Below are 24,569 nucleotides of genomic sequence, written 5' to 3'. Positions count from 1 at the left end.
CTCCTGCATTGGAGGCAGATTGTTTACCATCTGAGCCACCAGGGATTCAACCAAGCACAGATCTAACTTTCACGACTGGAAACCCTCACCGGGTTGAATTCCCAGAAACAAAACCCTGGGACGCGGACGGCAGGCACTGTACCCCTGGCAGCCTGCCCACAGTCAGCGATGAGAGATGCGTCAGAGCCAGGAACCGAACACAGGCCTTCTCACCCCAGGGCTGCTGTCCTTAACCACCCCCAGTTACAGCGCACAGCCGAATGAACTCGCCACCAGCACCGTCTCGACGAATTGAATTAGCTCATCTCACACGACTACAAGTGCACAGAGGCTGGGGCCTCAGTATAGATCACATCTTTTGAAAGCGTAATCCAGCGAAGTTCCTGGGCGAGTTCTTTTATTCTCCAGCCCTGAATTTCCCACCTCTTGGGATTCAGTGCTATTTTAGCAGGCATGGGGTGGAACTGAACGAAAACAAAGACAAATGTGAAGAGTGCGTTCTAGGAGAATCATAGCATCATTAAAATGCCTACAAGGAGGACAAGGAGTAGAAACACACTTATTACACACAAATTACACGGCAATTCATCCGAGGCATTAGATTCTGCAGCAAGGTTAGCGTATTTCAAATATTCTTCACTTTGGGCCTCTCCTTTTTGGCTCTTCTTCCATTTTTAACAGCAAAGGTATTTTATGCTTTTGTTTCAGGGGATGATGTAAAGAAGGAAGCTGCTGCTGCTAAGTCGCTTCAGTCGTGTCCGACTCTGTGCGACCCCATAGACGGCAGCCCACCAGGCTCCCCCATCCCTGGGATTCTCCAGGCAAGAATACTGGAGTAGGTTGCCATTTCCTTCTCCAATGCATGAAAGGGAAAAGTGAAAGTGAAGTCGGTCAGTCGTGTCCAACTCCTAGCGACCCCATGGACTGCAGCCTACCAGGCTCCTCCGTCCATGGGATTTTCCAGGCAAGAGTACTGGAGTGGGGTGCCATTGCCTTCTCCAAAAGAAGGAAGCACAGGGGGGAAAAAATAGTATTTTCCTGGCTCTATTGCTTTAAAAGCTTTGGATGGCAGGAGCCTGGAAGGGACTCTCAGCTTTGACACAGTACTTCTTGGAAAACATCCTGAATAAGAGGAAAGCCAGGTAGGAACTGTGCAGACAGGAAAAAGGAAGTCCCTACAGAGACAAACTTGGGCCAACAGTTCAGTTCAGTTCAGTTGCTCAGTCGTGTCCGACTCTTTGCGAACCCATGGATCGCAGCACGCCAGGCCTCCCTGTCCATCATCAACTCCCAGAGTCTACCCAAACCCATGTCCATCGAGTCAGTGATACCATCCCACCATCTCATCCTCTGTCATCCCCTTCTCCTCCTGCCCCCAATCTTTCCCAGCATTAGGGTCTTTTCCAATCAGTCAGCTCTTCACATCAGGTGCCCAAGGTATTAGGGTTTCAGCTTCAACATCAGTCCTTCCAATGAACACCCAGGACTGATCTCCTTTAGCATGGGCTGGTTGGATCTCCTTGCAGTCCAAGGGACTCTCTCAAGAGTCTTCTCCAACACCACAGTTCAAAAGCATCAATTCTTCGGCGCTCAGCTTTCCTCACCGTCCAGCTCTCACATCCATACATGACCACTGGAAAAACCATAGCCTTGAGTAGACAGACCTTTGTTGGCAAAGTAATGTCTCTGCTTTTAAATATGCTACAAAGGAGGACCAAATTGGATGGCAGAGGTCTTATCCAGGACCCTGATAACCATATTAAACAGGAGAAACACCCACGGGATGTTTATTTCCCCAAATCTAAATACAATCCTGGAGCAGAGAAAGAAAAAAAAAAATTAATTGAGATTAAATGCTTTCCACTCTGGTGAAGTAAAGGTTGGAAACAGAAGTTAGATTGAATTTCAAAAATCTCTTTTAAGTTGTTTTTCCTGCACACTCGGGCTTCTGGGCTAAGATTCGATTCACAGCTACAGCAGCTCACACAGATGAGTACAAACCAGGCGAGCGCTCCTGGCAGGCTGCTGCCCCCAAGGGTATCTCAGGGGAGGATCGAAAGGAAGAGGCTGCAGGCCACAGTCGGGGCAGTTTCTGGACAGCCGAAGGGACGGGCCACACTTTCCTGCCAAGTCAGCTCGGGTGAAAGGACAACTCGTCTCTTTATAGATGTCCCACAGCTGGAACGGCAAGCAGTTTCGAAACACTTCTTCTCAGGGAAAGGGCCAAGATGTTACATAAAGGTAAAAACCAGTGTGCAGCCCAAACCCCAAGCCGAGCGAGTGCTGGGCCCTCCCTGAGGCACTAGGGGCTCTGCCTCCCTGCGTGGGTGACCTCCCCCTCGGCTCTGCGGACGCCAGGCCCTGGCCCGCTTTCTCTTTAAGAGGGGCTGGACGGGCTTCATTTTTAGCCCCCAAAATGATGGGAGAAATCCATAGAAACACAGGTGCTGAATCTAGCTCCCCTCTGATTGCCAAATATCCCACAAGTGTACCCAATTTCATGCACGCTTTTGACTCAGTTGATGGCTTGGAGACAGTGCAAGTACAGAAAGGGCACAGAGGTGCCTCCTGCGATAACAGGAGATTCTGGGCCTTTACATGCCAAGTGTGTTGGGAGGATCCACAGGAACCACGTCACCCAGGAGCTTGTTAGAAATAGGTGGTGGACCACACCCCAGGGTGGAGCACAGAGGACTTTTATAGCAGTGAAAATATTCTCTCTGATATTATAATGACAAGTACATGTCGTTATACCTGCCTGCAATGTGGGAGACCTGGGTTCAATCCCTGGGTCGGGAAGAACTCCTGAAGGAGGACATGGCAATCCCCTCCGGGATTCTTGCCTGGAGAATCCCTTGGACAGAGGAGCCTGGCAGCTACAGTCCATGGGGTTCACAAAGAGTCAGATATGACTGAGCAACTAACACACACACACACGTCATCATAAATTTGTCCAAACCCATAGGATGTTCAACATCAAGAGTGAACCCAGGGACTGCCCCAGTGGACCAGTGGAGAAGAACCCCTGCTTCCACTGCAGGGGCCACAGGTTCGATCCCTGGTCGGGGAACAAAGGTCCTACATACCAAGTGGCACTCCCCAAAGATTTCTTCTGAAAAGGAGAGTAAACACAAGGGCAAACGAGGGATTTGGAGTGATGGTGATGTGCTAATGTAGCTTCGTCCTTTGTACCAAACGTCCTGCTCTGGTGAGTGATATGGATCTTGGTGGGCGGGGGGAGGCTGTGTATGGAGAGGTGGAGGGGGGAGGAGAGGATGGGGGTAGACCAGAAAACTCTGTCTTCCTCTCAACTTTGTTTTAAACCCAAATTTCTCTAAAAAATATTGTTGCTTCTGTCGTTTAGTCGCTAAGTTGTGTCCGATTCTTTGCAACCCCATGGACTGTAGCCCAACAGGGTCCTCTGTCCATGAGATTCTCCAGGCAAGAGCACTGGAGCGGGTTGCCATCTCCTTCTCCAGGGGATCTTCCTGTTTCATCTCCTGCGCTGGCAGGCGGTTTCCTTACCCCTGAGCCACATGGTCCTTGCTAAATCGTGGGCAGGTCAGTCAGTTCTATGAAGGAAAGGTTTACATCACTGTTTCTCAAACTTCATTCATTCTAGAAACATTCACTCTTTTTTAAAAACCATTTCCATATACAACCCTTATACATTATTTTTGCATTAGTCAGTTTACAATGAATTTGGTTTCTTTAGAAGCCACCTTCTAGTCAATAAGTAAGACCGATGAAATCAGAAATCTGATGCTCTAAGTTGTATGCTTTTTTTTTTTTTTCTAATCCACTTTAAAGGGGAACCATAACTCTGGAATTAAAAAGTCACACCTGCATAAAATGTGACTTAGAACTCCAGGAAGTCCCTTCATTCCTACATTTGCATCTTACTAGCTCCCAGTGGCAGTTCTAAATGTTTTGACATTAAATCTCTTCACCCAAGTGATGAGAGCAAAACTCCTTGGCTCCCAGCTCTTCCAGGTCAGCCAGGGACCAGAACTGACAATCGATTTGCCCAGAGTGATGCGCCTGCTGCGAGGTGGGAAGACTAGAGCGCGGCTCCTCGCCGCAGCAGGGCTGAGCATCTGCACCCCACTCCAAGCCCCCACCGCTCGGGGACTTGGGTCTTGTTCCTGCAGGTGTATGGAACCCCTTCCCTTCACGTCAGGAGGGTCGTGGGTCTGTACTGCAGGGGGAGGAGTCATTATTTCTAAGCGTCAAGGTTCTCATTTTGCAGTTTTCTGACATCCGAGGGGCCCAATTTCTTTCAGAGCCGCTCATCAAAGCTTCTCTTCCCAGAACCAGAGCCACGTCTTCCTGCCATGCTGCTTGTCACAGAGCAGATTTCAAAGGCTGAGCTTCCCCAAATCCATCCTCCTTACACGTGTTTTTAAAAAAAATCTCCTACAAAAGGAATGTGTGAGCAGGCTCCCGTGAGTGACAGCCTCTGGCCCAATTATTTCTTCTTGAAGTTTTTCCTCTGTGAATTTCCTAGCAATATTCTAGCGATCCTTGGCAATATTAATCATGTCTGAGGAACAAGGGTAAATTAGCCGTGTCTTTCTGCTGCTCTACGGCAAGCGTGAGGACACCCTTGGACATTGTATTATCAATTCCCAGTTCAACTCTGGGGATATGTTTTGAGGGTTCCAGACAAGCCACGGGTGTTAAATGCTTCCAGGTCACAAGATTTCCATGTGACATACTGCAGTCTTCACAAAAGAGGGATGTGTCTTTCCCACCCAACAAAAAAGTTATCAACTTGCATTTTTCTAAATCATGTGTCCTCAGTGGGGGGAAAGTTGGTTCTTGGAGGCGAAGATATCTTGGCTATGAGAATGGTATGTGGCCCGTCAAAGCTCACCTCAACCCAACAAAATCTTCCCCCTAGAATTTAACTTCTCTCATCAGAGTGAAATTTAATTTGAATCAATCTAAGTAGTTCATTGAATTTAAAATTCAAGTTTAATTTTTTTTTTCTTAGGGGCAGTGATAATGGGGAGGGAAAAGGTTGAGAAACACTGAAAATGCAATGAAATTGTATTTCAATTGTACTTCTCCTCTGACCTAGAAATTCTTCTGCTACTACCCTCCTAGAGAAGATTCCCAAAAGAAGCATTTACACGGAGTTGCTGACAGCACCATCTTTTTTATTAGTGGAAAACCCTGAATGTCCATCAGTTGAAAATGGTTAAAAAAAAAAAAAAAGAAGAAGTACATCTGTATTATGAGATACTATGTCCGAGTGGTCCTTGGCAGGAAAGCTGTGACCGACCTAGACAGAGGGTTAAAAAGCAGAGACACCACTTTGCCAACAAAGGTCCATCAGTCAAGGCTATGGTTTTTCCAGTGGTCATGTATGGATGTGAGAGGTGGACTATAAAGAAAGCTGAGCGCCGAAGAATTGATGCTTTTGAACTGTGGTGTTGGAGAAGACTCTTGAGAGTCCCTTGGACTGCAAGGAGGTCCAACCAGTCCATCCCAAAGGAAATCAACTCAAAATATTCATTGGAAAGACTGATGTTAAAGCTGAAGCTCCAGTACTTTGGCCACATGATGCAAAGAGCCAACCCATTGGAAAAGACCCTGATGCTGGGAAAGACTGAAGGCAGGAGGAGAAGGGGCCATAGAGGATGAGATGGTTGGATGGCATCACCGACTCAAAGGACAGGAACTTGAGCAGACTCCGGGAGACGGCGAAGGACGGGGAATCTGGGGGTGCTTCCAGTTCCTGGGCTCATAAAGAGTCGGACACAACTTAGCGACTGAACAACAAAGGACACACTGCTGTTTTCTGTTCCTCCTCAAAGTAAAGAACACACTCCCAATAAAATTATGGCGCAAAGTTTTCTTATCACTTTGAATTTTTTGTCTACTTACTGAAAAAGCTGCTTTAGACATCAGCGATTATTTATCACAGATTCCTCATGTGTCTTAATGAGAAAGAAAATATAAGAGATATAAAATGTTCAGAGTCTGAATGATCTAAATAGTTTTTCAATTCCAGTCAGCAACCATCACATTTCTCCAAAACCACCCTTCAGGAGACCAACGATTCTCCTGCGGGATTTTCTTTTAACGCTGACACCCGTTATGCAGCTTTTCATGTTGGCGCTTTCTTGATCAGCAACAATCCATCACAACAGCCTTTCATGGCTTTGAAATTTTCCTCATCCAGTCTGTGGAACGTCATAGTTTCTCCTGCCTTCAATCACACAGCTTAGCATGGGATAAAAAAAGAAAAAAAGCCCTCTTGTGTGCATTTCCAAAATAAATAAATAAATAACAGCTTTATCGACTTAGGAATCCCTTCCTTAGGTCTCATGAAGCAGTCATCATTTGGCAAGAAAAAAAAACACGGAACTGTGATCATTTCTCTAATGATGAATGCTTGCTTCACAAATATCTAATTTATGCACCAACTGGCAATAATTACAAAATGCATCCTTGATTTCAGAGATGTTAAAATATGGACAATATACATCTTAGAATTGATGACATATAGTGTCCTACTTGGGTCTTCCCAGGTGGCCCATTCGTAAAGAATCCACCTGCCAATACAGAAGACACAAGAGACTCGGGTTGGATCCCTAGGTCAGGAAGATCCCCTGGGGTAGGAAATGACAACCCACTCCAGTATTCTTGCCTGGAGAATCCCATGGACAGAGGAGCCTGGATACATTGAGTGTTCTATTTGAGCTTCCCAGCAGCCCTGTGAAGTAATTACAGTGTTTACAGACAAAGAGGCTGAAACGTAACTAGTGAAAAGAACTCTCCCAAGGTCACAGAGTCAGTGAGCAAACACAGGTACTCAGCTCCAGAATCTTCTGACGCTGTACCCAGAGCACATGACCTCTACACTCCAGCTTCTCAAGTCAGTAGAATCATTGTCCTCCCTGGCACCACAATCAACACAATGGTCACTGTTGCCATCATCAGTCACCTTGGGCAGGTATCATCAGTACCACAGTGAGACAGACGGGACCTGGGACTCTGCCGCACTGCTTGCACCTGGACAAACAGCTCCCTCAGCAACAAAATGCAAAGGAATTATGAAAGTGTTACTTGGCTCAGTCACGTCCAACTCTGTGACCCCATGGATTGTAGCCCACCAGGCTCCTCCTCTGTCCATGGAATTCTCCAGGCAAGAAGTTGGAGTGGGTTGTCATTGCCTTCTCCAGGGGACCTTCCTGACCCAGGGATCGAACCCTGGTCTTCATTGCAGGCAGATTCTTTACCATCTGAGCCAGCAAGGGACTGAAAATATTAATAAATTCATGCATGCATAGTTGGGGCAAATTCTGGACAATGAGATACAAAGAGACCAAGAAGTCCAAGTGCCACTTCTGAAGAGCCAGGAGTGAAAGCAGAGGGCCCCTTGCACAGTACACCATGTCAGGGTGGGCAAACCCCCCAGGCCACCCCTCCGTCCTGACTCCTGGACACCTCTCTACCCTCGCCCCGTGCAAGAACCCGCTCAGCCCGCCTGAGTGAGCAAGGAGACCTGTTACTTGTTCTCGCTCCTTCCTGCTGCAGCAAGGGCCCCGTGAAGCCTTGCCTCAATCTCCTGTCCAGCCTCTTATCAATTTCTATTGATGAAGGAGGCCAAGAACCCTGGTCGGTAATGACAGTAATCAGCAGCATTGTCGTCATCATCGTAGCTAATATTTACTGAGTACCTATTTACCCTGTGCTAGGTTCTATGCTAAAGTTAGCATGGTTTATAACTACCCCATAGATAAGTTTATTATAACCTCATTCTACAAGCACTGATGGTAAGACTCAACAGGATCAAGTAACTCGTTTAAAATTATTCATCTGAGGCCCAAATTCATACCCTGGCCGTCTGACTGTAGACACCACACTCCTCACTATAAGGATTAAGTACAGGGCACTGTAGGCACTCAATAAATGATACGAAAAGAAGCAATTGTAACAACAGTAGGGGCTTCCCTGGTGGCTCAGTGGCAAAGAGTTCACCTGCAATGCAGGAGACCCGGGTTCAATCCCTGGGTTGGGAAGATCCCCTGGAGAAGGGCATGTCTACCCACTCCAGTATTCCTGCCTGGAAAACCCCCTGGACAGAGGAGCCTGGTGGGCTGCAGTCCAGGGGGTCGCAAAGAGTTGGACAGGACTGAGGAACTAACATGAGCGCCTCCCACTCTCAGATGGCCAGATGTGGGGTGGACCGTAAGCTGGGTGAAGACAAGGATGCTATCTGACGTCTATACCATGCGTCTCCAGTCCCTAAGGCGGGACTCACTCCGCAGCAAATGCTCCTTTGTTTTCCCCTCCGTGTGATTCTTTGTCTACTTCTAACTCCCTGTGACAAAAGCACAGCCTTTCAGACTCGACATAAACACACCCAAACTCAACGTCTTCTCCTCACTTGCTCCTCCTCCTTCTCAGAAGGTCCTTTAACGGCCTCCACGCTCCTCAGGAGCCCAGATGTACCCTCCACTACGGTTTCCAACTCTCCTGAAACCTGCCCACGTCAGCCTCTTCCCCAAGCCTCCCTCCATCCTGGCCCATCCTTCTCACTGCTTCCTAGAAATGTGAAGGGTTGAAGACGCCTGACTCCACGTGGACCCGCTGCTCTTGCTTTAACCCTTGTGCTCTGCTGTCTGGGCTGAGTCATGCTGACTCGGCACCTTTTGTAAAAGAACGTTGCCCATAGCCTGAGATATATAGGACAGCCTGTTCTCAAGGCTCTGACCTTGAAAGGCGTAACACATTTCCATTCATACAGAGATAAAGAGTCGCAGAACAGAAAATAACATTTGTCTTGTTGGAGGTTTACGGGAAGATCTAGACCTGATCTAGGTGTACAGCTGCAAGAACAAAGGATTCCAGCACCAAGAAGTTTGTACCAACCAACCCCACCCCCCTTCTCACCTGGCCTTTAAAAATGCTTTCCTGAAACCCGTTGGGGAGTCTGGGCTTGGGGGCAGCAGCCCCCCATCTCCTTGCCTGGCCCTGCTGTGAACCTTTCTCTGCTTCTAACTCTGATGTTCCGTTTTGTTTGACCCCCTGTGTCGGGCACATGAATTTGTGTTCAGTAACAAAACCCAACTACACTCACTCCGCTGCTTAAAAACTTGCCATGGTTCCTTACGTGCCGTCTAATAAAGACCAAAGTCCTTAATGAAGCTTGTGAAGGCCCCTCCTAGCCCCGTTCAACCTGTTTCTCCCGTTTCTGGCACCCTGTGCTGAACACCACCTGCCCTCCGTGCTGGCATCTCTGTGGGTCTCTCCACGCGCCACGCTGCTGTTCTCACGTGAGGCCACACGTCGCTTGACCCCTAGCATGTGTATTATTTACCTTTATACCTGCCTGGGCCGCTGCACACAATCCGAGTGCCTGGTTTGGGGAGGGGTTAATGCACAGCCCACGGGAAGGACATCTACTAGATTTATACTCAGGGCTCTCTCCCCCCCTCGGTGACTCCACCCCAGGGAAGGAGATGACCTGGCTGACTCCTGAGTTCGGTAAAAGGATCAGAATTTGCTCAGCTCAGCATCCTTTCCTCCACCCATCCTCTCTTTGAGGAATCAGCCGCTTATACTTAACCTGTATTCGTGCTGAATTCTCTTTTATTCAGGCAGGATCATTCCAGCAGAGACTTCCACTTTGGGGGAGGGATGTAAGTTTGAACCAGGGATGTGTAAACAAATCTACCAGCCAGATTAACTCCTGCCCTCTGACAGAGTGCTTTGTAAGAAAGGTGATATTTTTATCTCCATCTGTCTGCTTCTTACATCAATTTTTCAACTCTTTCTAATTAAAGCAGGTTAGAGGGATGTTACATTTTAGTTTGTCTTAAGACCCAGTGTCTCCTACAGACAATGTGTATCTTATATGTGTCCTTGATTTAACTGACTTGAATTCTATCCCAAAGACTTATTTTCAGCTTTCTTACCCTGAGTGAGATTGAGGAAACAAAGTGTTACTTTGTAAAGAGTACAACAGCGACATGGCATCTTTCAGCCCAGGGAACTGAGACATTTGGGGTTTGAGAAACATCATTTGTTATTTCACAAATAGCAGGCGGTTGGGAAAAGCCAAAAACGGATTTTCCATGTCAAATTTCTCTTGATCTAAATCCTTCCCTTCTTGGGGAAATTTATAGGTTTCTGGCTTCCTTTTCCCTTTGGTCATCAAATTTAATTTCCCAGGAGTTTTTTTTTTTTCCTCTTTTTAGTTTCTATTTGAAACTTGTAAAATTTTCCCGATTCTTGATCTTCCATATCTTCTAGCTTATTCCTCCCTTCCACCTCCACTCTCCACTTTTATTCCTCTATAAATTCTAGAGATGACCAGACCTCCTGCTTCTCTAAGATCTATGTTGAGCCTTTGTATGTAACATCTCAAAACATCTGCCAATATTTTTCATCCCTCTCTCCAGCCTCTGATTATACATATGCCTCTCTCCCTCCAAAGTGAGCTTTTGACTTCTACCTTCCGTTGAACCCAGGAGACCCCCTTTCCTTCATTCCTCTTACATCCTTTCTATTTCTTTTTCTACCCTGGCTCCTTCCCACCTGCCTTTAAACATACCCAGATCCCCTCATTTGGAAAAACCTCTCATTTTTCACTTTGTTCCTTGCCCACCTCCAGCTGCTTCCCTCTGCTCCATTCACTATCAAAGCTCTAAAAAAATCATCACACAGGTTCTACCTGTATTTCCACATCACTGAAATGCTCCACGATTCCATGACCTTTTGCTTCCAACCCAAGCATTCAATGGAAAGAATTACTCTTAAAGTTCACCAACAGTTTCTTCATTGACACATTCTTCAGTCTTTACTCAGTCCTTATTCTTCTTGATTTCTTTGCTTCCTTCAACACTGGTGGTCACTTTCTACCCTACCAACACCACCAGCTTATTTACCGGTCTTTTCGTCTTAGTCTCATAGCCTTTCCCTCAAAATTGTGATCCAGTCCTGAGTCTTGATAAACTTGATGGCAAGTACTCCTGGTTGCCATTGTCACTTGACCTAACAGAACAAGGTGTTTGCGCCAGTCACGGAAAACGGCTCCCACTTAGCAGTGAGTGGTGCAGGGGTGAGCAGGTGGGCCATTTCTGATCCATGATAAAGGGAAGACCTCTTAGGAGCTCAGGGAAACATTTTTCTTCCTGTGAGAGAGGCCCAAGGAGGAAAGCATTTTTCCTGCCCATCCCTTTTTTCTTGGGATGTTGTCACATGAGAACAGGAAGTCCTGAGCCACGCCACCTTGTCACCAAGAAGGAGGGTCAACAGAAGAGCCCGGAAGCCAAGGCCGTTTCTGACATCAAGCAAAACTTCCAAATCAGTGCTGTAACTTCTGACGTGCTTGAATAACGATAGGTCTAGACGTAAGTAATAACTATTGGCTATATTTCTATTACTTGCAGCCAAATACATTGAAACATTCTTCCAAAATGCTCTGCCTCATCCATTCTCAGAGAATACGTTGTGATGTCTATGCTGACATCATCAAAATCCCTGTTCCAAATGTCTCTCCCACCCCCCGACTCCCAAGTCCTGGAGGTTTCCACTCGGATTCTCACACCATCAGCTGCACCTTCAAATCCAGACTGATGAGTTTTCCCCTAAAGTCAGCCAGTCTTTAGTTACCTTCATAAAGACTAAGAAGCCCTTTGAGCTTTATTAGAAGAATGTGCATTTCAAACTAGCTGGTTGCAGTGGGGGACGGGGGACAATGTGCAGACACGACAGACAGAATTTAATGTTCCTGTCTTAATGAGGCGTATCTCTGTCTGGGTGTGCTGGGTATTTCCCGATGGATATGGGTATAAAAGCATGGATGACGCACAGGATACCCAGCAGGAAGTGGCCAGAGATAAAGCTGAAATGAAGACAATCAGGAGACCATGAGAGATGCCTTCCTAAAGAGCTAGGCTTTAGTAGCATAGATTGTGTCAGATTTTAAACTGTGGAACAGCATGATCAGATTTACATTTTGCAGAAATAGCTTCAGCGACAGCATGAAGAATGTTCAGAAGATGAAAGCCTGAGATACCAGAGCTCTCAAGGCGGTTAACTGAGCCAAGCAGCAGTTGCCAAGGTCCCTTCGTAGCTAAGGTAGCCTTGCCAACGACGGAGCAGAGCTCGGTGAAAATCCCAGCAACACGGGACGCCTCGCCCAGGCGCTCCTGACTCCGCAGCTCCCTGATGGGCTCGGAGACTATCAGAGCCGCCTCGCGGTCTGATGGCCCCTCTGCCCGGGAAGCCTTGTGCACTTAGCCTCTGCATCCCAGAGAACCCAGCTGGCACCACGCACATGAGCTAACGCCTATTACTCGATTTGGTTAAATAAGTATTTAACAAACACTAAAGAGGTGAGAGGCTGGTGATTTCCTCAACGAAACAAAACTACCTAAGACAGCGACTCTTACTCAAAGCAATTCACTTTCTATTAATTAATGTGCTCAGTCCTCCCTGGTTTTTTACTTTTCTTAACTTAGAATATCAGAGAAGGCAATGGCACCCCACTCCAGTACTCTTGCCTGGAAAATCCCATGGACGGAGGAGCCTGGTAGGCTACAGTCCATGGGGTCGCTAAGAGTCAGACACGACTGAGCAACTTCACTTTCACTTTTCCCTTTCATGCATTGGAAAAGGAATGGCAACCCACTCCAGTGTTCTTGCCTGGAGAATCCCAGGGATGGCGGAGCCTGGTGGGCTGCCGTCTATGGGGTCGCACAGAGTCAGACACGACTGAAGCAACTTAGCAGCAGCAGCAACTTAGAATATAACGATATTCCATCAATATTCCCTCCAAAATATCACCCATTTCTGTTGTCCTATTTTGTTCTTAAAATTTACCTTGCAATCAAATATTACACAGGAAAAATAAACAAGGATGAATCAATAAATCATGGCTAAGAGAACTCATTCAAGCCCCTTTGTGTATGTCATTACTGATTATTTTTCAGATTCGACTATATTTGACATAAACCGCAATCATTCAACACATAACTCCATATGGCAAAAGCTCCTTATAGTGAGATGAACATACAAGGCATGTATTATGTCTGTTCCCAGGACATCATGGTCAGAAGCATTGCCAAAAGGAGTAATTGAAAAGATTCTTGTTTCTGAGAATCAAACCATTTAGTTAACAAAGACAGAGATTCATTTTCTCTTTCTTCCTTTTACGCCAATCATCATTGATCCCAGATTAATCTTCCAAGAAAAGCACACAGAACTACAAATATGTTGGCATTTCCTTCTTACAAGAAAAACGACACAGTAGATAAAAATCTGCTTTCTCAGATTCTAGAGAGCCACTGCTGTATTCCTGGTATCCTATTCAACTTTCAGGGGTCAGCAGGCTACCAGCCATGGACCTAATCTGGCCCACCACTTGCTTTTATAAATAAAGTTTTATTGAAACACAGAGATGTAGTTAGTTTGTGTATTGTTTCCTGCTGCTTTCCTGTTTCAATGACAGTGTTGAATCATTGCAACAAAGACCGTAGAGCCACAAAGCCTAAAATAGTTACTATCTGGCCCTTAACAACAACAACAATAAAAACTGTCCTAGTTAAAACAACATGGTACTTTCTCACAGATTAGGTATTTGTTCACTCATCATTTTTCATTCATAACATTTTAACTGACATCTTAACATCACTGCTAAAAAGTGTCAACCTGAAACCAGCAATGATTTTTTTAAGATCACAATGAACGCTCTCCTTGACTTTTGATTAATAGGTGATTATTATTTTTCAATGAACCTAATTTTTAAAAAATCTACCTCCAAGAAGACATTTAGAATTTTGAGTATTGCACTCAATATTTGTCCATGTTTTAGGCTAGCTTTGAACTTTAAGCTTTAAAACAAAAAGAGATTAATCTCCAAATGCGGCTGGAAGTAAAACTACAGCCTTAAGAAAAATTAAAAGATAATTATGCCCTAGCTGTCATGTTTTCCTCTTTCCTTTTGGAAAGATCGCCTCGCTAAATAAAAGAAGATGTCAGTCTTTTAAAATGCCCTTCATCCCTGGTTCTTTTGACGTCACAGAACTTCTTATTTTAATGGAGCAACATCTTCCTAGGAACTTGTCAATGAATCATAGCCTGAGAATGAAGAGGAAAAGGAAGAGGTCTGCACTGAAAGAAAGTCATACAGGAAGGTCCCAGCCTTGATCTGGGGCTCTAGGCGGTGAGGGCTGTGCAGGCCACAAGTCTGTTCAGCAAATACTTACTGAGCAAGAACTGTGAGCTGGATGTTATACCAAGGAATTGTCTTCAAGACACCAAACCTTTCAGTCTTTTTCTACTTCTACATACAAATACATGCAAAAATATATTTTAATGGGTAATAATGTATAAGTTGCAATTACTACATCTTTTTACCTAATAATATAGACACATTTTCATGAAAATAAATAAATAGAGAAGCTTCCCTGATGGCTCAGTGGTAAAGATTCTGCCTGGCAATGCAGGAAACACGGGTTCAATTCCTGATCCTGGAAGATCCCACATACTGCAGGGCAGCTAAGTCTGTGCCCCACAACTCCTGAACCAGTGCTCTAGAGCCCGGGAGCCTCAGCTCTGAAGCCTGAGTGCCCTGGAGCCCGTGCTCCACAGCAAGAGATGTCATCGCGATGAGGAGCCTATGTACCGCAGGAGAGGGCAGCCCCTGCTTGCTATACCTAGAGAAAAGCCTGCATAGCAACAAAGACCCAGCCCAGCCAAAAATAAAGTTATTAAAAAATAAGTAAACAGAGCTTCATCTTATAGGTGAACCATCATTTTGCTTAAGCAGTTCTCAATTTTGGAACATTGAGTTTATTTCCTTTTTTTCCCCCTATACAGCAATAACCATTCTTTATCTGAATACTCATGTACACCTTTGATGACTTCCTTAAATTTTTTAAAATGGAATTTAGAGGCCAAAGTCTGTGCCATTGTCAATTTCTTATCTCCGTTCCAAATCTATTCCTCTTCCTCCTGCTTTGTGAAACCAGACGCCGACCCTGTACACACTTCTCCACCAGCTGGCACCACGCGGGGCTTTGTCAACAGAGGCTGTTGCAGAAACACCGCAAGGCAGTGGTGGTAGAAAGACCACGGGTCCCGGCACACGGCGGCTGGAGACACGGGTCCCGGCACACAGCGCTGGAGACACGGGTCCCGGCACACGGCGGCTGCAGACACGGGTCCCAGCACACGGCAGCTGCAGACGGCACGTGTGTGACGTGAGGGGCCACAGATGAGGCTGGCGAGGAAGCCAGGGGCCCAGACGCAGAGAGCAGAAGCAGGAGCAGAAGGGAACGCATATTTCCAGGAGGGAGAAGGAGCGATTTAGACAAACCTTGAGGATGGTGAGACCCACTGACTCATCCCGCCTCTAGGATTTCTCTCTGCCCACAGCCTCCTCCACACTTAATATCTGACTTCCATATGCAGTTTGCCCTTGACCTTTATGGAGCAGAGGAAAACGTGTTTAGACAATTTCTACTTGAGTTAGGAATATTGCTTCCTGAATGGAACTCAGACAAAATGGGTGTGGAAGAAGGGAAGTCATAAGACTTGTGATGGCTCCGCGCCCACACCCTTTGCCAGCCCGGAAATGCAAACCACGCTTCCTCCTCGTTGTTACGGACGCATCGCCGACGGGTGCCTGACTCCATCATCCCCTGGCCGTGAGGCCTAATTAGGCACGTCCGAAGCATCTTAGAAACTGGAGATCTGCTCGAATTTGATTGCAAAAAAAGAAGAAGGTGGTTCCAAAACCCTAAAACTCCCGCCAGCATCCTCAGCTGAGCGGAGCAGCTGAGGATCATCCGGGCACCCCTCGTGGGGACGAGGCACCCGACCGACCACGCTGTGTTGCTGACATCGGTCCTTTTCTGGCGTCTTCCTTTTCAGTACTTTCCTGTCTTGGTCCCCCTCATGAACAGTCTCGAACCTTCCCCAGTGTATGACAGAAACCAAGAAGCAATTGTATTTCTGGCAAACACATCTCTCACATCTCTCACACTCACCACATGCTGGGGGCTGTTCAAAGCGGCTTATATACTGTAAGTCCCTTACTGAAAGTGAAAGCCGCTCAGTCGTGTCCGACTCTTTGTGACCCCATGGGGTATACAGTCCATGGAATTCTCCAGGCCAGAATACTGGAGTGGGCAGCCTTTCCCTTCTCCTGGGGCTCTTCCCAACCGAGGGATCGAACCCAGGTCTCCCGCACTGCAGGCAGATTCTTTACCAGCTGAGCCACCTTACGCCACACAATAACCCTATTGGGGTGTGTGTGTGTGTGTGTGTGTGTGTGTGTGTGTGTGTGTGTGTCACTTAGTTGTGTCTGACTCTTTGCAACCCCACAATCTGCATTCTGCCAGGCTCCTCTGTCCATGGGTTTCTCCAGGCAAGAATACGGGAGTGGGTTGCCATTTCCTTCCCCAGAGGATCTTCCTGACCCAGGGATCTTACACTGACCGGTCCCCTTCATTGCAGGCGGATTCTTTATGGCCTGAGCCACCAGGGAAGCTCAATCCTATGGGGTAAGCTCTAATATTAGCTTCATTTACAGGTGATCGGGCTGGCAGAGGCCACAGGGATTTCCCACCAAGCCACAGGGGGAGGAACTCGAGTCTGAACCCACAAGTCCAAGTGCCTCTGAGGGTTCCGACTCCAGGAGGGCAGGAGGGAATTAAAGAGCCAAGTTCACAGAAGGGGGATGTTCTGTGCCTGGGCGGGCAGATCCTGGCAAAGATGCCTCTTCATACCCAGGAAGGGGTTGGGGGGTGGGGGGTGCTGCCTCCGCCGTCAGACCAGCGCGTTTCCATCCCACCAGCTCGTTAAACGGAGGAGCCAGGAGTTTAGGGCCGGGCAACCACCTCGCCCTCCGTCTTCCTCAAAGGGAAAACGGAGTGGGAAGGGGTGGGAATGACCTCACAGGATACCACGGGAAAGCCTAACACAGTCCTTCAGTGATTCATTCGGGCGGACCCGCTTTTGCACCCCGCTGAGCACGAAGTTCGGAGTGGGGTCAGCGGGAGGGCCCGCTCCTTCGCTGCAGGACACGTTCCCGCTCGGTAGACGCGGGCACACGGGGAACGGCGCTCCATCCAGACAGGAAGTCGGCAAGACTCTAGGTAGAACAGGAGCCTTCTTTTCAAAGGTCAAACTTTTTCCCTGGCTGAGCGCGGCTGTTCCCTGAGCGCCTACTACGCGCCAAGCGCCGGACACGCGGTCCTTCTGGATCTGGAAGGGGCTCTGCGGGAAGACGCGGAGAGCGAAAGGACCACACACACACACACACACACACACCTGGCAGATCTGAAGGGGAAAGGCTTTCAGGGAGCTGTCTTGTTTCTAGGAAATAAACACGAAAATCGAAGGTCTCGCGCGCGCAGCCTCGGAGCCCCCTCAAGCGCCCGGCTGAGCCCCGAGCGGGACCCGCGCGCGTCCCGGGCGAGAGGCCGGAGCGCGGCGGCCGGGCGACCAGGTGGCCGGGCAGGGCCGGAAGAGGGCCCGGAGTCGGCGGGCGGGCGGGCGGGCGGCGCCGGGGGCAGGTGCCAGCGGCGGTGGGCGGGGGCGGCGGCGTCACCCCTCCCCCGGGGGCCGGGCGCGCACACCAGCTCGGCCCGAGGAGCCGGGGGCACGGGCGTCCCCGCCGCCCGCCAGAGGAGCCGGAGCGACCGCATCCTCCGGAGAGACGCCCCGCGCTCCGCGGCCGCCCTCCGCCGCCGCCGCCGGGAGGCGAGCGCCTCCCGTCCCCGCGCCCCGGCGCCCCGACCCACCACCTGCCGCGGCTCCCGGGGCGCAGAGGGTGTGAGAAGCAGGGGCCCGGGGACACCGGCCCCCGGGGGCCACTGGGCGCGAAGAGGGGCCGCCGCCCCCGCCCGCGCGCTCTGCGCCCCGGCCGCGAGTTCAAGGGCCAACCCCTCGGAGGGGGCTCTGCGCGCGCGGCGCGCCCGGCCCCGGGGCTCGGGCGCCTCCGCGCGCACCCGGCGGGGCCATGCCCGGGCTGCGCCGGGACCGCCTGCTGACCCTGCTGCTGCTGGGCGCGCTGCTGGCCGCCGACCTCTATTTCCACCTCGGGCCCCGCGTGCGGCGCCGCCTGCAGCCTCGGGAGCGCCCGCTCGGCTGCCCGTGCGCCCGCCCCGCCGCCTCCCCGGCCCCCGCCCCGGCCCCCTCGGCCCCGCGGCGGGTCAAGCCGGGCGGCGGCAGCGACCCCGGCTCCAAGCTGCGGGCCCTCTTCGCGCACCCGCTGTACAACGAGCCGGAGGAGCCGCCGCTCCTGGGGCCCGAAGACTCCCTGCTGGCCGGCCCGGAGGCGCTGCGCTATTACCGGAGGAAGGTGGCCCGCTGGAACAGGTGAGCCCTGCCCGGCCCCCGGCCGCGCCGCGCGCCCCGCGCCCCGCGCTCAGCCTGAGCCCATCTCGGGGCGAGGAGAAGTTTGCAGGCAGTAGCGCGCCGGGAGATGCTCCCAGACCCGCCCCCTTAGCCCCCGGGGTTCACCCCGAGCCCCTTCCGTTCCCAGGTCATCTCCTCGCTCTTTCTCCCGCTCCTGATGTGGAAAGCCGCTGTGGGATCCCAGTTTTCCAGAATGAGGTTTCCAAACAGACCAACTCCAGCGCTTCTCCGAACCTAGCACTTACCTCTAGACCTGGGCGCCTTCCAGAAACCAGGGCTACTCCCCCGAAACCCCGCTCTCCCCTCTTGTTTATTCCCCTGCCCGGGGTCAAAGATCAGGAGAGGTCAGCGGGCCAGAAAGTCAGTTTCCCCAAGTGGTCGCCACTCTGTGCTGTTTAAAGCGTGGCTTGCCCCTTTCTCCTGAGTGTTATAATCTGCGAGCAGTTTTATTATTGTGGGGGTCCGGGCTAACTTGGAGCTGAGGCTCCATGCTTTCATAGACTACCTGGGAATTTTTTTACCTCCAAGGCTAAATATAGAGGGGGAAATGCCAAACGTATGTAGGATAATATCAAGGAGGATTTTTTGTGTGTGTGAAGGGGTGGGGAGGGAGTGTGTTGGAGAAGCTGGGATGGTCAGTTCTGAGACCCCCAGCTGACAGAAGGCCTCAGAGGAGTTAGGACTCTGGTTGAATATGGACTGATCTGAGGACGACTCAGCTCACTTTTGGACACATTCATCACTTTTCTCAATACAAGAGTTTTCCAAATGAGCCCTCTTCACTGTTTTTATGGTACCCCCAGAGGATGGGCAAACATAAGTCTCTGGAAATTCAGTGCTTGTCCAAGTAAAAGCTGTTTGCTCATCATTCTGTAGCGCTGAGAGTGGCCAGGGGTAGAGGGGGCCTTTGGAAAGTAAAAAGAGAGAAAATGAGTGTTATCGGCTGAAGTCGCTATGGTGCATTTCAATTGCAACTCTCTGGCTGATAATTTTATATTAGAAAGTGGTTCCCAAGTCTCTTACTAATTGAATGCAATAAAAAGGCAGTTTGAGATTGCTTCTCAGACACTGTCATTTTCAATATTACCTTTATTTCATCAACCACATGAGGATCCATGGACGAGGAAATGATGCCCTTGGAAAATGATCGACATGTCAGTTGAGGATTTGAGGGGGACCGCGGGAGACATGGCTGCGTCAGTGTTGATCAGTATCCACTTACTCACACAGCTGAGGCCTTAAAATTCTGTATGTTACTTTGGTCCTTGAGAGTCGGAGGGGTATTTTGGCAGAAATGCAAGACTCTGTCTCACCAATCACAATTTTGAGCTTGACTTCTGTGTCATTATGTGTCAGAAAACCTCATTTACTGATTAGGAATGATCTTGGCCGTGTAACCGTGGATGGGTCGGGGCTGGGGCCCTTGCTGTACTCGGAGGTAACGGGATGGGTTTGTGTGGTCGGTTGAATGTGATAGTTGTGATATTGACTCATTAGTGAAATGAAAGTCACTCAGTCGTGTCCGACTCTTTGCAACCCACAGACTGTACAGTCCATGGAATTCTCCAGGCCAGAATACTGGAGTGGGTAGCCTATCCCTTCTCCAGGGGATCTTCCCGACCCAGGAATCAAACCGGGGTCTTCTGCGTTGCAGGCAGATTCTTTACCAGCTGAGCTACCAGGGAAGCCCATTACTTCCTCTTAATGCATGAGATCTCAGATGAGGTTTGTGGGCTGTAACAGGAGGGGGAGCTATTCTTAGAAGCATTGAAACTGGACCCTAGAGGCAGAGAAGCTTCACCCAAAGTGCATGGTAAGCGTCCAGGCAAGGATGTTAATAAGCATATTCTGGCTTATGTGGTGTGTATCAGGGCTTCCCTGGTGGCTCAGCTGGTAATGAACCCACCTGCAATGCAGAGACCCGTGTTCAATCCCTGCGTCAGGAAGATCCCCTGGAGAAGGGAACGGTAAACCACTCCAGTATTCTTGTCTGGAGAATCCCATGGACAAAGGAGCCTGGTGGGCTATGGTCCGTGCGGTCACAAAGAGTCGGACACAACTGAGTAACTAGCATTTCATCAGGCTAGAAATGGAATGTGGGGGACTTCCCTGGTGGTCCAGTGGTTAAGACTCTGAGCTTCCAACGCAGGGTGCCCAGGTTCAATCCCCAATCAGGAAACTAAGATCCCACATGCTGCACAGCGTGCCCCCAAAATAAATAAATAAATAAGATAAAACCATGACGTAGAAGAATTTTTAACAAAAAATAGTAATCATAAATGGAACGTGGAAGACTCACTAGCCAGGGTGCATCTGCATGGCACTCAGAATTCTGTTATGAGAGACAGTCACCTGTTACCTTAAGTGAGTCGGTGCTCCGTCGACGTGCGGACACGTGAAAGTAACTGCTGCGATGCGCAGGGCCAACGAGAGCTGCAGGCTTCAGTGCCGACGGCAAGAACGAACAGCAGAGGAGAAAAGCAGGGAGGGACCTTGCCTATTGCTTCTCTCTTGCACACACCAGCCCGCGCCCCTCCCCTTGTCTGCAGCCGCTATCCAGCCAGTATTGAAAACCCAGGGCTTTGCAGACATATGTGGATGCCATCATGCCAATAATTACTTAACGTTAACTGCTTTCCAAAATAATTGTAGCAGCAAACCACCCGCCTCACTTGGAGAAGTGCGGGTAACACAGTAGCCAAATCAGCGTCCCTCCCACATGCTCAGATGAGCCCGCTGGTCTGCCTGACTGATTCTTCCTAACCACTGCCCTAGCAAGTAATGCGTGAAGTCAGAAGTACGTTCCTATAACTTGAACTTGTGACCAGAGTTAGGACATGGTCCATCTTACCCACCGCCTCCCAGCACATCCCTTTTTTATTTCAGTGGAAGATAGAGCTTACACACTGTTTTGCATATTTCAGGTCCTCGATCAATATTCGTTCATGGGATGTCAATATCTAGTTAAGTTGAAACGATGTGAAAGGCACATCGTGGGTCAGGTGGGCAATCCTCGTGCTGACCCGAAGCCTCCTGCAGACCTCCTAAACTGCTGTCCTTCCTTCCCTTCCTCTCTTTCCCCCTCAAACTGTAACTAAGTGAGGCACAGTTCAGTTCAGTTCAGTCGCTCAGTCGTGTCCGATTCTTTGTGACCCCATGAATTGCAGCACGCCAGGCCTCCCTGTCCATCACAAACTCCCTGAGTCCACCCAAACCCATGTCCATCGAGCTGGTGACGCCATCCAGCCATCTCATCCTCTGTCGTCCCCTTCTCCTTCTGCCCCCAATCTTTCCCAGCATCAGGGTCTTTTCAAATGAGTCAGCACTTCGCATCAGGTGGCCAAAGTATTGGAGTTTCAGCTTCAACATCAGTCCTTCCAATGAACACCCAGGACTGATCTCCTTTAGGATGGACTGGTTGGATCTCCTTGCAGTCCAAGGGACTCTCAACAGTCTTCTCCAACACCACAGTGAGGCACAATCCAGGTTAAAAAAGTAATCGGGGAAAATGTTCCTGTCACATCGTCGGTCGCTGATCCCCGCAAGTGGTCCAGCACCAGCCCTCGACGGGCGTGATGACACGTTTGGCACCAGGAGCCAGAGGGGGCCACGAGGAGCCAGGGAAATGGGGTCGTCACTATTTCAGAGCTTAAACCAACAAGCTAGATGAAGCCTTTTCCTGTGAAAGCAGCGATGGAGGGCGGCGCATACCCGGAGCCCAGGTTCACGCTGCCACTAGCCTGACAGCTTGGAGGCTGAGCTCCAGGTTTCACCCCCTCCCAGAAGCTGCCTGAGCCAGACCACATCTGTCCTGTGACTTGTCAAAGCCGGTCAGCTCGGCCTGGCCCTGCGCCCACATACCTTTGGTTGGTTCCTCTGTAACCCTCTGGTTCTTTCGGTCAAGGTCACATGGGGTCATGCTTCCCTGGTGTAAAAACTCCAGCAGCTACAACACAGACGGAAATTCTCTTCTCTCTGCTTTTCTCTCTGGACCTCCTCCTCCGGGATCCAGAAGGTTCTGTTCTCCTATAATTACCGATTCAGCGTTTCTCAAGCCTGTGAGTGTGTGTCTGTGCTCTTCCCCGCATCAGATGCCCCGTCTCCCTCCTCCTGCGTACTTGCTCTCGCTGAAGGAAGTCTGGCCCGAGACTCTCTTTGAAAATCACAGGAAAGAGCCGCTGCAGCTCTGCGAAAACGACAGGTGTTCAAGGGCAGTAGATTGGCTCCCGTTTTTCCGGGAGAAACTTTGAGAAACTCCAGAAGCCAAAGCAGAGATAGGGGAGCAGGGAGAGAGCCAGACGGGACGAGAGAGAATTCAGCCGGGCTCGAGAATGGTCTGGTCTAGGAATCGGAGCGAAAGCTGCTTCCCACCGTGGCATCTGGGGAAGGAAAAAGAAAGTCTCTTCTCACCTCTTCCTTTTTGCCTCTTTCCCACTGATCTCACGCTCGCCCAGATCGCTTGGAGAGCAGGGTTATTGGAATGGGCGGTTCCCCTACAGAGCTTTGGCTAGAAGCCCAGGGCCCAGCTCAGAGATGCTGCTGTCCCTCTTTCGCCCAGAGTCAGCAAGGCCAGGGCCCCCTGCTGGTTCTCCCGCCAGTGACGCCAGGCTGAGAAAGGGTCTGAAAAGGGCCCTCGGCCACAACCCGTGTATGCTTAGCAGAGGGAGTGGGAGTCCGGACGTCCGTTTCTCTTCTCTCCCAATTAGAGCCTTGCTGGGCTGGTTGGGGAAAGGCTACGACTTCAGTGGTTTCTGAGTCCCTGGACTTGCAGCTGGAGGAAACCTCCCCACTCTTGTCAGAGCCGAGAGCTCCAAGCAAATGGTTTCAGAGAGGGCTAGGCCAGCTTCCTGTTCCCTCATTGCAAAGCCCAGTCCTCGCCACAGTCAGCGCGGCAAAGACCTGAACCAGGAAGGGTGCCACGCAAGGAAGACCCGCACCTCCTGTCTGCAGTGACATCAGAATGAAGCCCTTTGGCCAAGAACCGGAAGGTGCTCATCAACTGCTCCGCTGGTGCCTAGAGCTGCCACCCCCGTTCCTTTACCCCAGTCAAGTCCTCATCCATCTGGGAGATGGGCTCGCCGGTTCTCTGCGTGCAAATCCTGCCCGAGACAGGCGTGGTAGGTGCCAGGTACTTGACGTACACCTGCTAACTCAGGCCTCACAACTTCTCAGGAAGAAGGCGTATGATTTCGAGACGCGCCCCTAGAGGCCGGGCCCTGGGGTACACACGCCTCCTCGTTCAATCCAGTGCAACCAGGCCCTGCAGGAAAGGGAGTTTACAGATGTAACTAAACCTCTCTCCCAGAGAGGGTGACCTTGGGTTAGGGAGACTACCCAGGTATTTGTTGTTGTTATTGTTCAGTCGCTACATCGTATCCCATCTCAAGACCCCATGGGCTGCTGCATGCCAGGCTCCTCTGTCCTTCAGCATTTCCAGAGTTTGCGCAAATTCAGGTCCACTGAGTCAGTGGTGCCATCCACCCATCTCATCCTCTGTCATCCCCTTCTCCTCCTGCTTTTAATCTTTCCCAGCATCAGGGTCTTTTCCATGAGACAGCTGTTTGCATCAGGTGGCCAAAATATTGGAGTTTCAGCTTCAGCATCAGTCCTTCCAATTCAGGACATTCAGGACTGATCTCCTTTAGGATGGACTGGTTGGATCTCCTCGCAGTCCAAGAGACTCTCAAGAGTCTTATCCAACACCAAAGTTCTGAAGCATCAGTTCTTCAGCTCTTAGCCTTCCTTATGGTCCAGCTCTCACATCCGTACATGACCACTGGAAAAACTGTAGCTTTGACTATACAGACTTTTGTGGGCAAAGTTATATCTTTACGTTTTAATACACTGTCTAGGTTTGTCATAATTTGCTTTCCAAGGAGCAAGTGTCTTTTAATTTCATGGCTACAGTCACCGTCCACAGTGATTTTGGAGCCCAAGAAAATAAAATCTGTCACTGTTTCCACTTTTCCCCCATCTGTTTGCCATGAAGTGATGGGACTGGATGCCATGACCTTAGTTTTTTGAATCTTGAGTTTTAAGTCAGCTTTTTCACTCTTCTTTCACCCTCATCAAGAGACTCTTTAGTTTTTCATTTCTTCCATAAGGGTGGTGTCATCTGCATATCTGAGGTTACTGATATTTCTCCCGGCAATCTTGATTCCAGCTTGTGCTTCATCCAGCCT

At 49.6% G+C, this 24,569-nt stretch overlaps 1 protein-coding gene across 2 annotated transcripts in view; it reads left to right on the top strand.

Moving 5' to 3' along the window:
* The first annotated feature begins 15,620 nt into the window (after positions 1-15,620).
* FAM20A (FAM20A golgi associated secretory pathway pseudokinase) overlaps positions 15,621-24,569 on the top strand; it is a 40,226-nt gene continuing 31,277 nt past the window's right edge. The window contains exons 1-2 of one of the 2 annotated variants that reach the window (XM_081580829.1): positions 15,621-16,049; positions 16,483-16,529. In XM_081580829.1, coding sequence (XP_081436955.1) covers positions 16,017-16,049; positions 16,483-16,529 — 80 coding nt within the window. In that variant the 5' untranslated portion in view covers positions 15,621-16,016. Of the gene's footprint in view, positions 16,050-16,482; positions 16,530-17,600; positions 18,349-24,569 lie in introns of those variants that run through there. The other variant, XM_081580828.1, reaches the window with a different exon arrangement.

The sequence above is a fragment of the Giraffa tippelskirchi genome, chromosome 3, assembly GCF_054371585.1.
Source record: "Giraffa tippelskirchi isolate mGirTip1 chromosome 3, T2T-mGirTip1v1.2.pri, whole genome shotgun sequence".
In the NCBI taxonomy this organism is placed as follows: Eukaryota; Metazoa; Chordata; class Mammalia; order Artiodactyla; family Giraffidae; genus Giraffa; species Giraffa tippelskirchi.
This window is presented reverse-complemented; position numbering and strand designations above follow the sequence as displayed.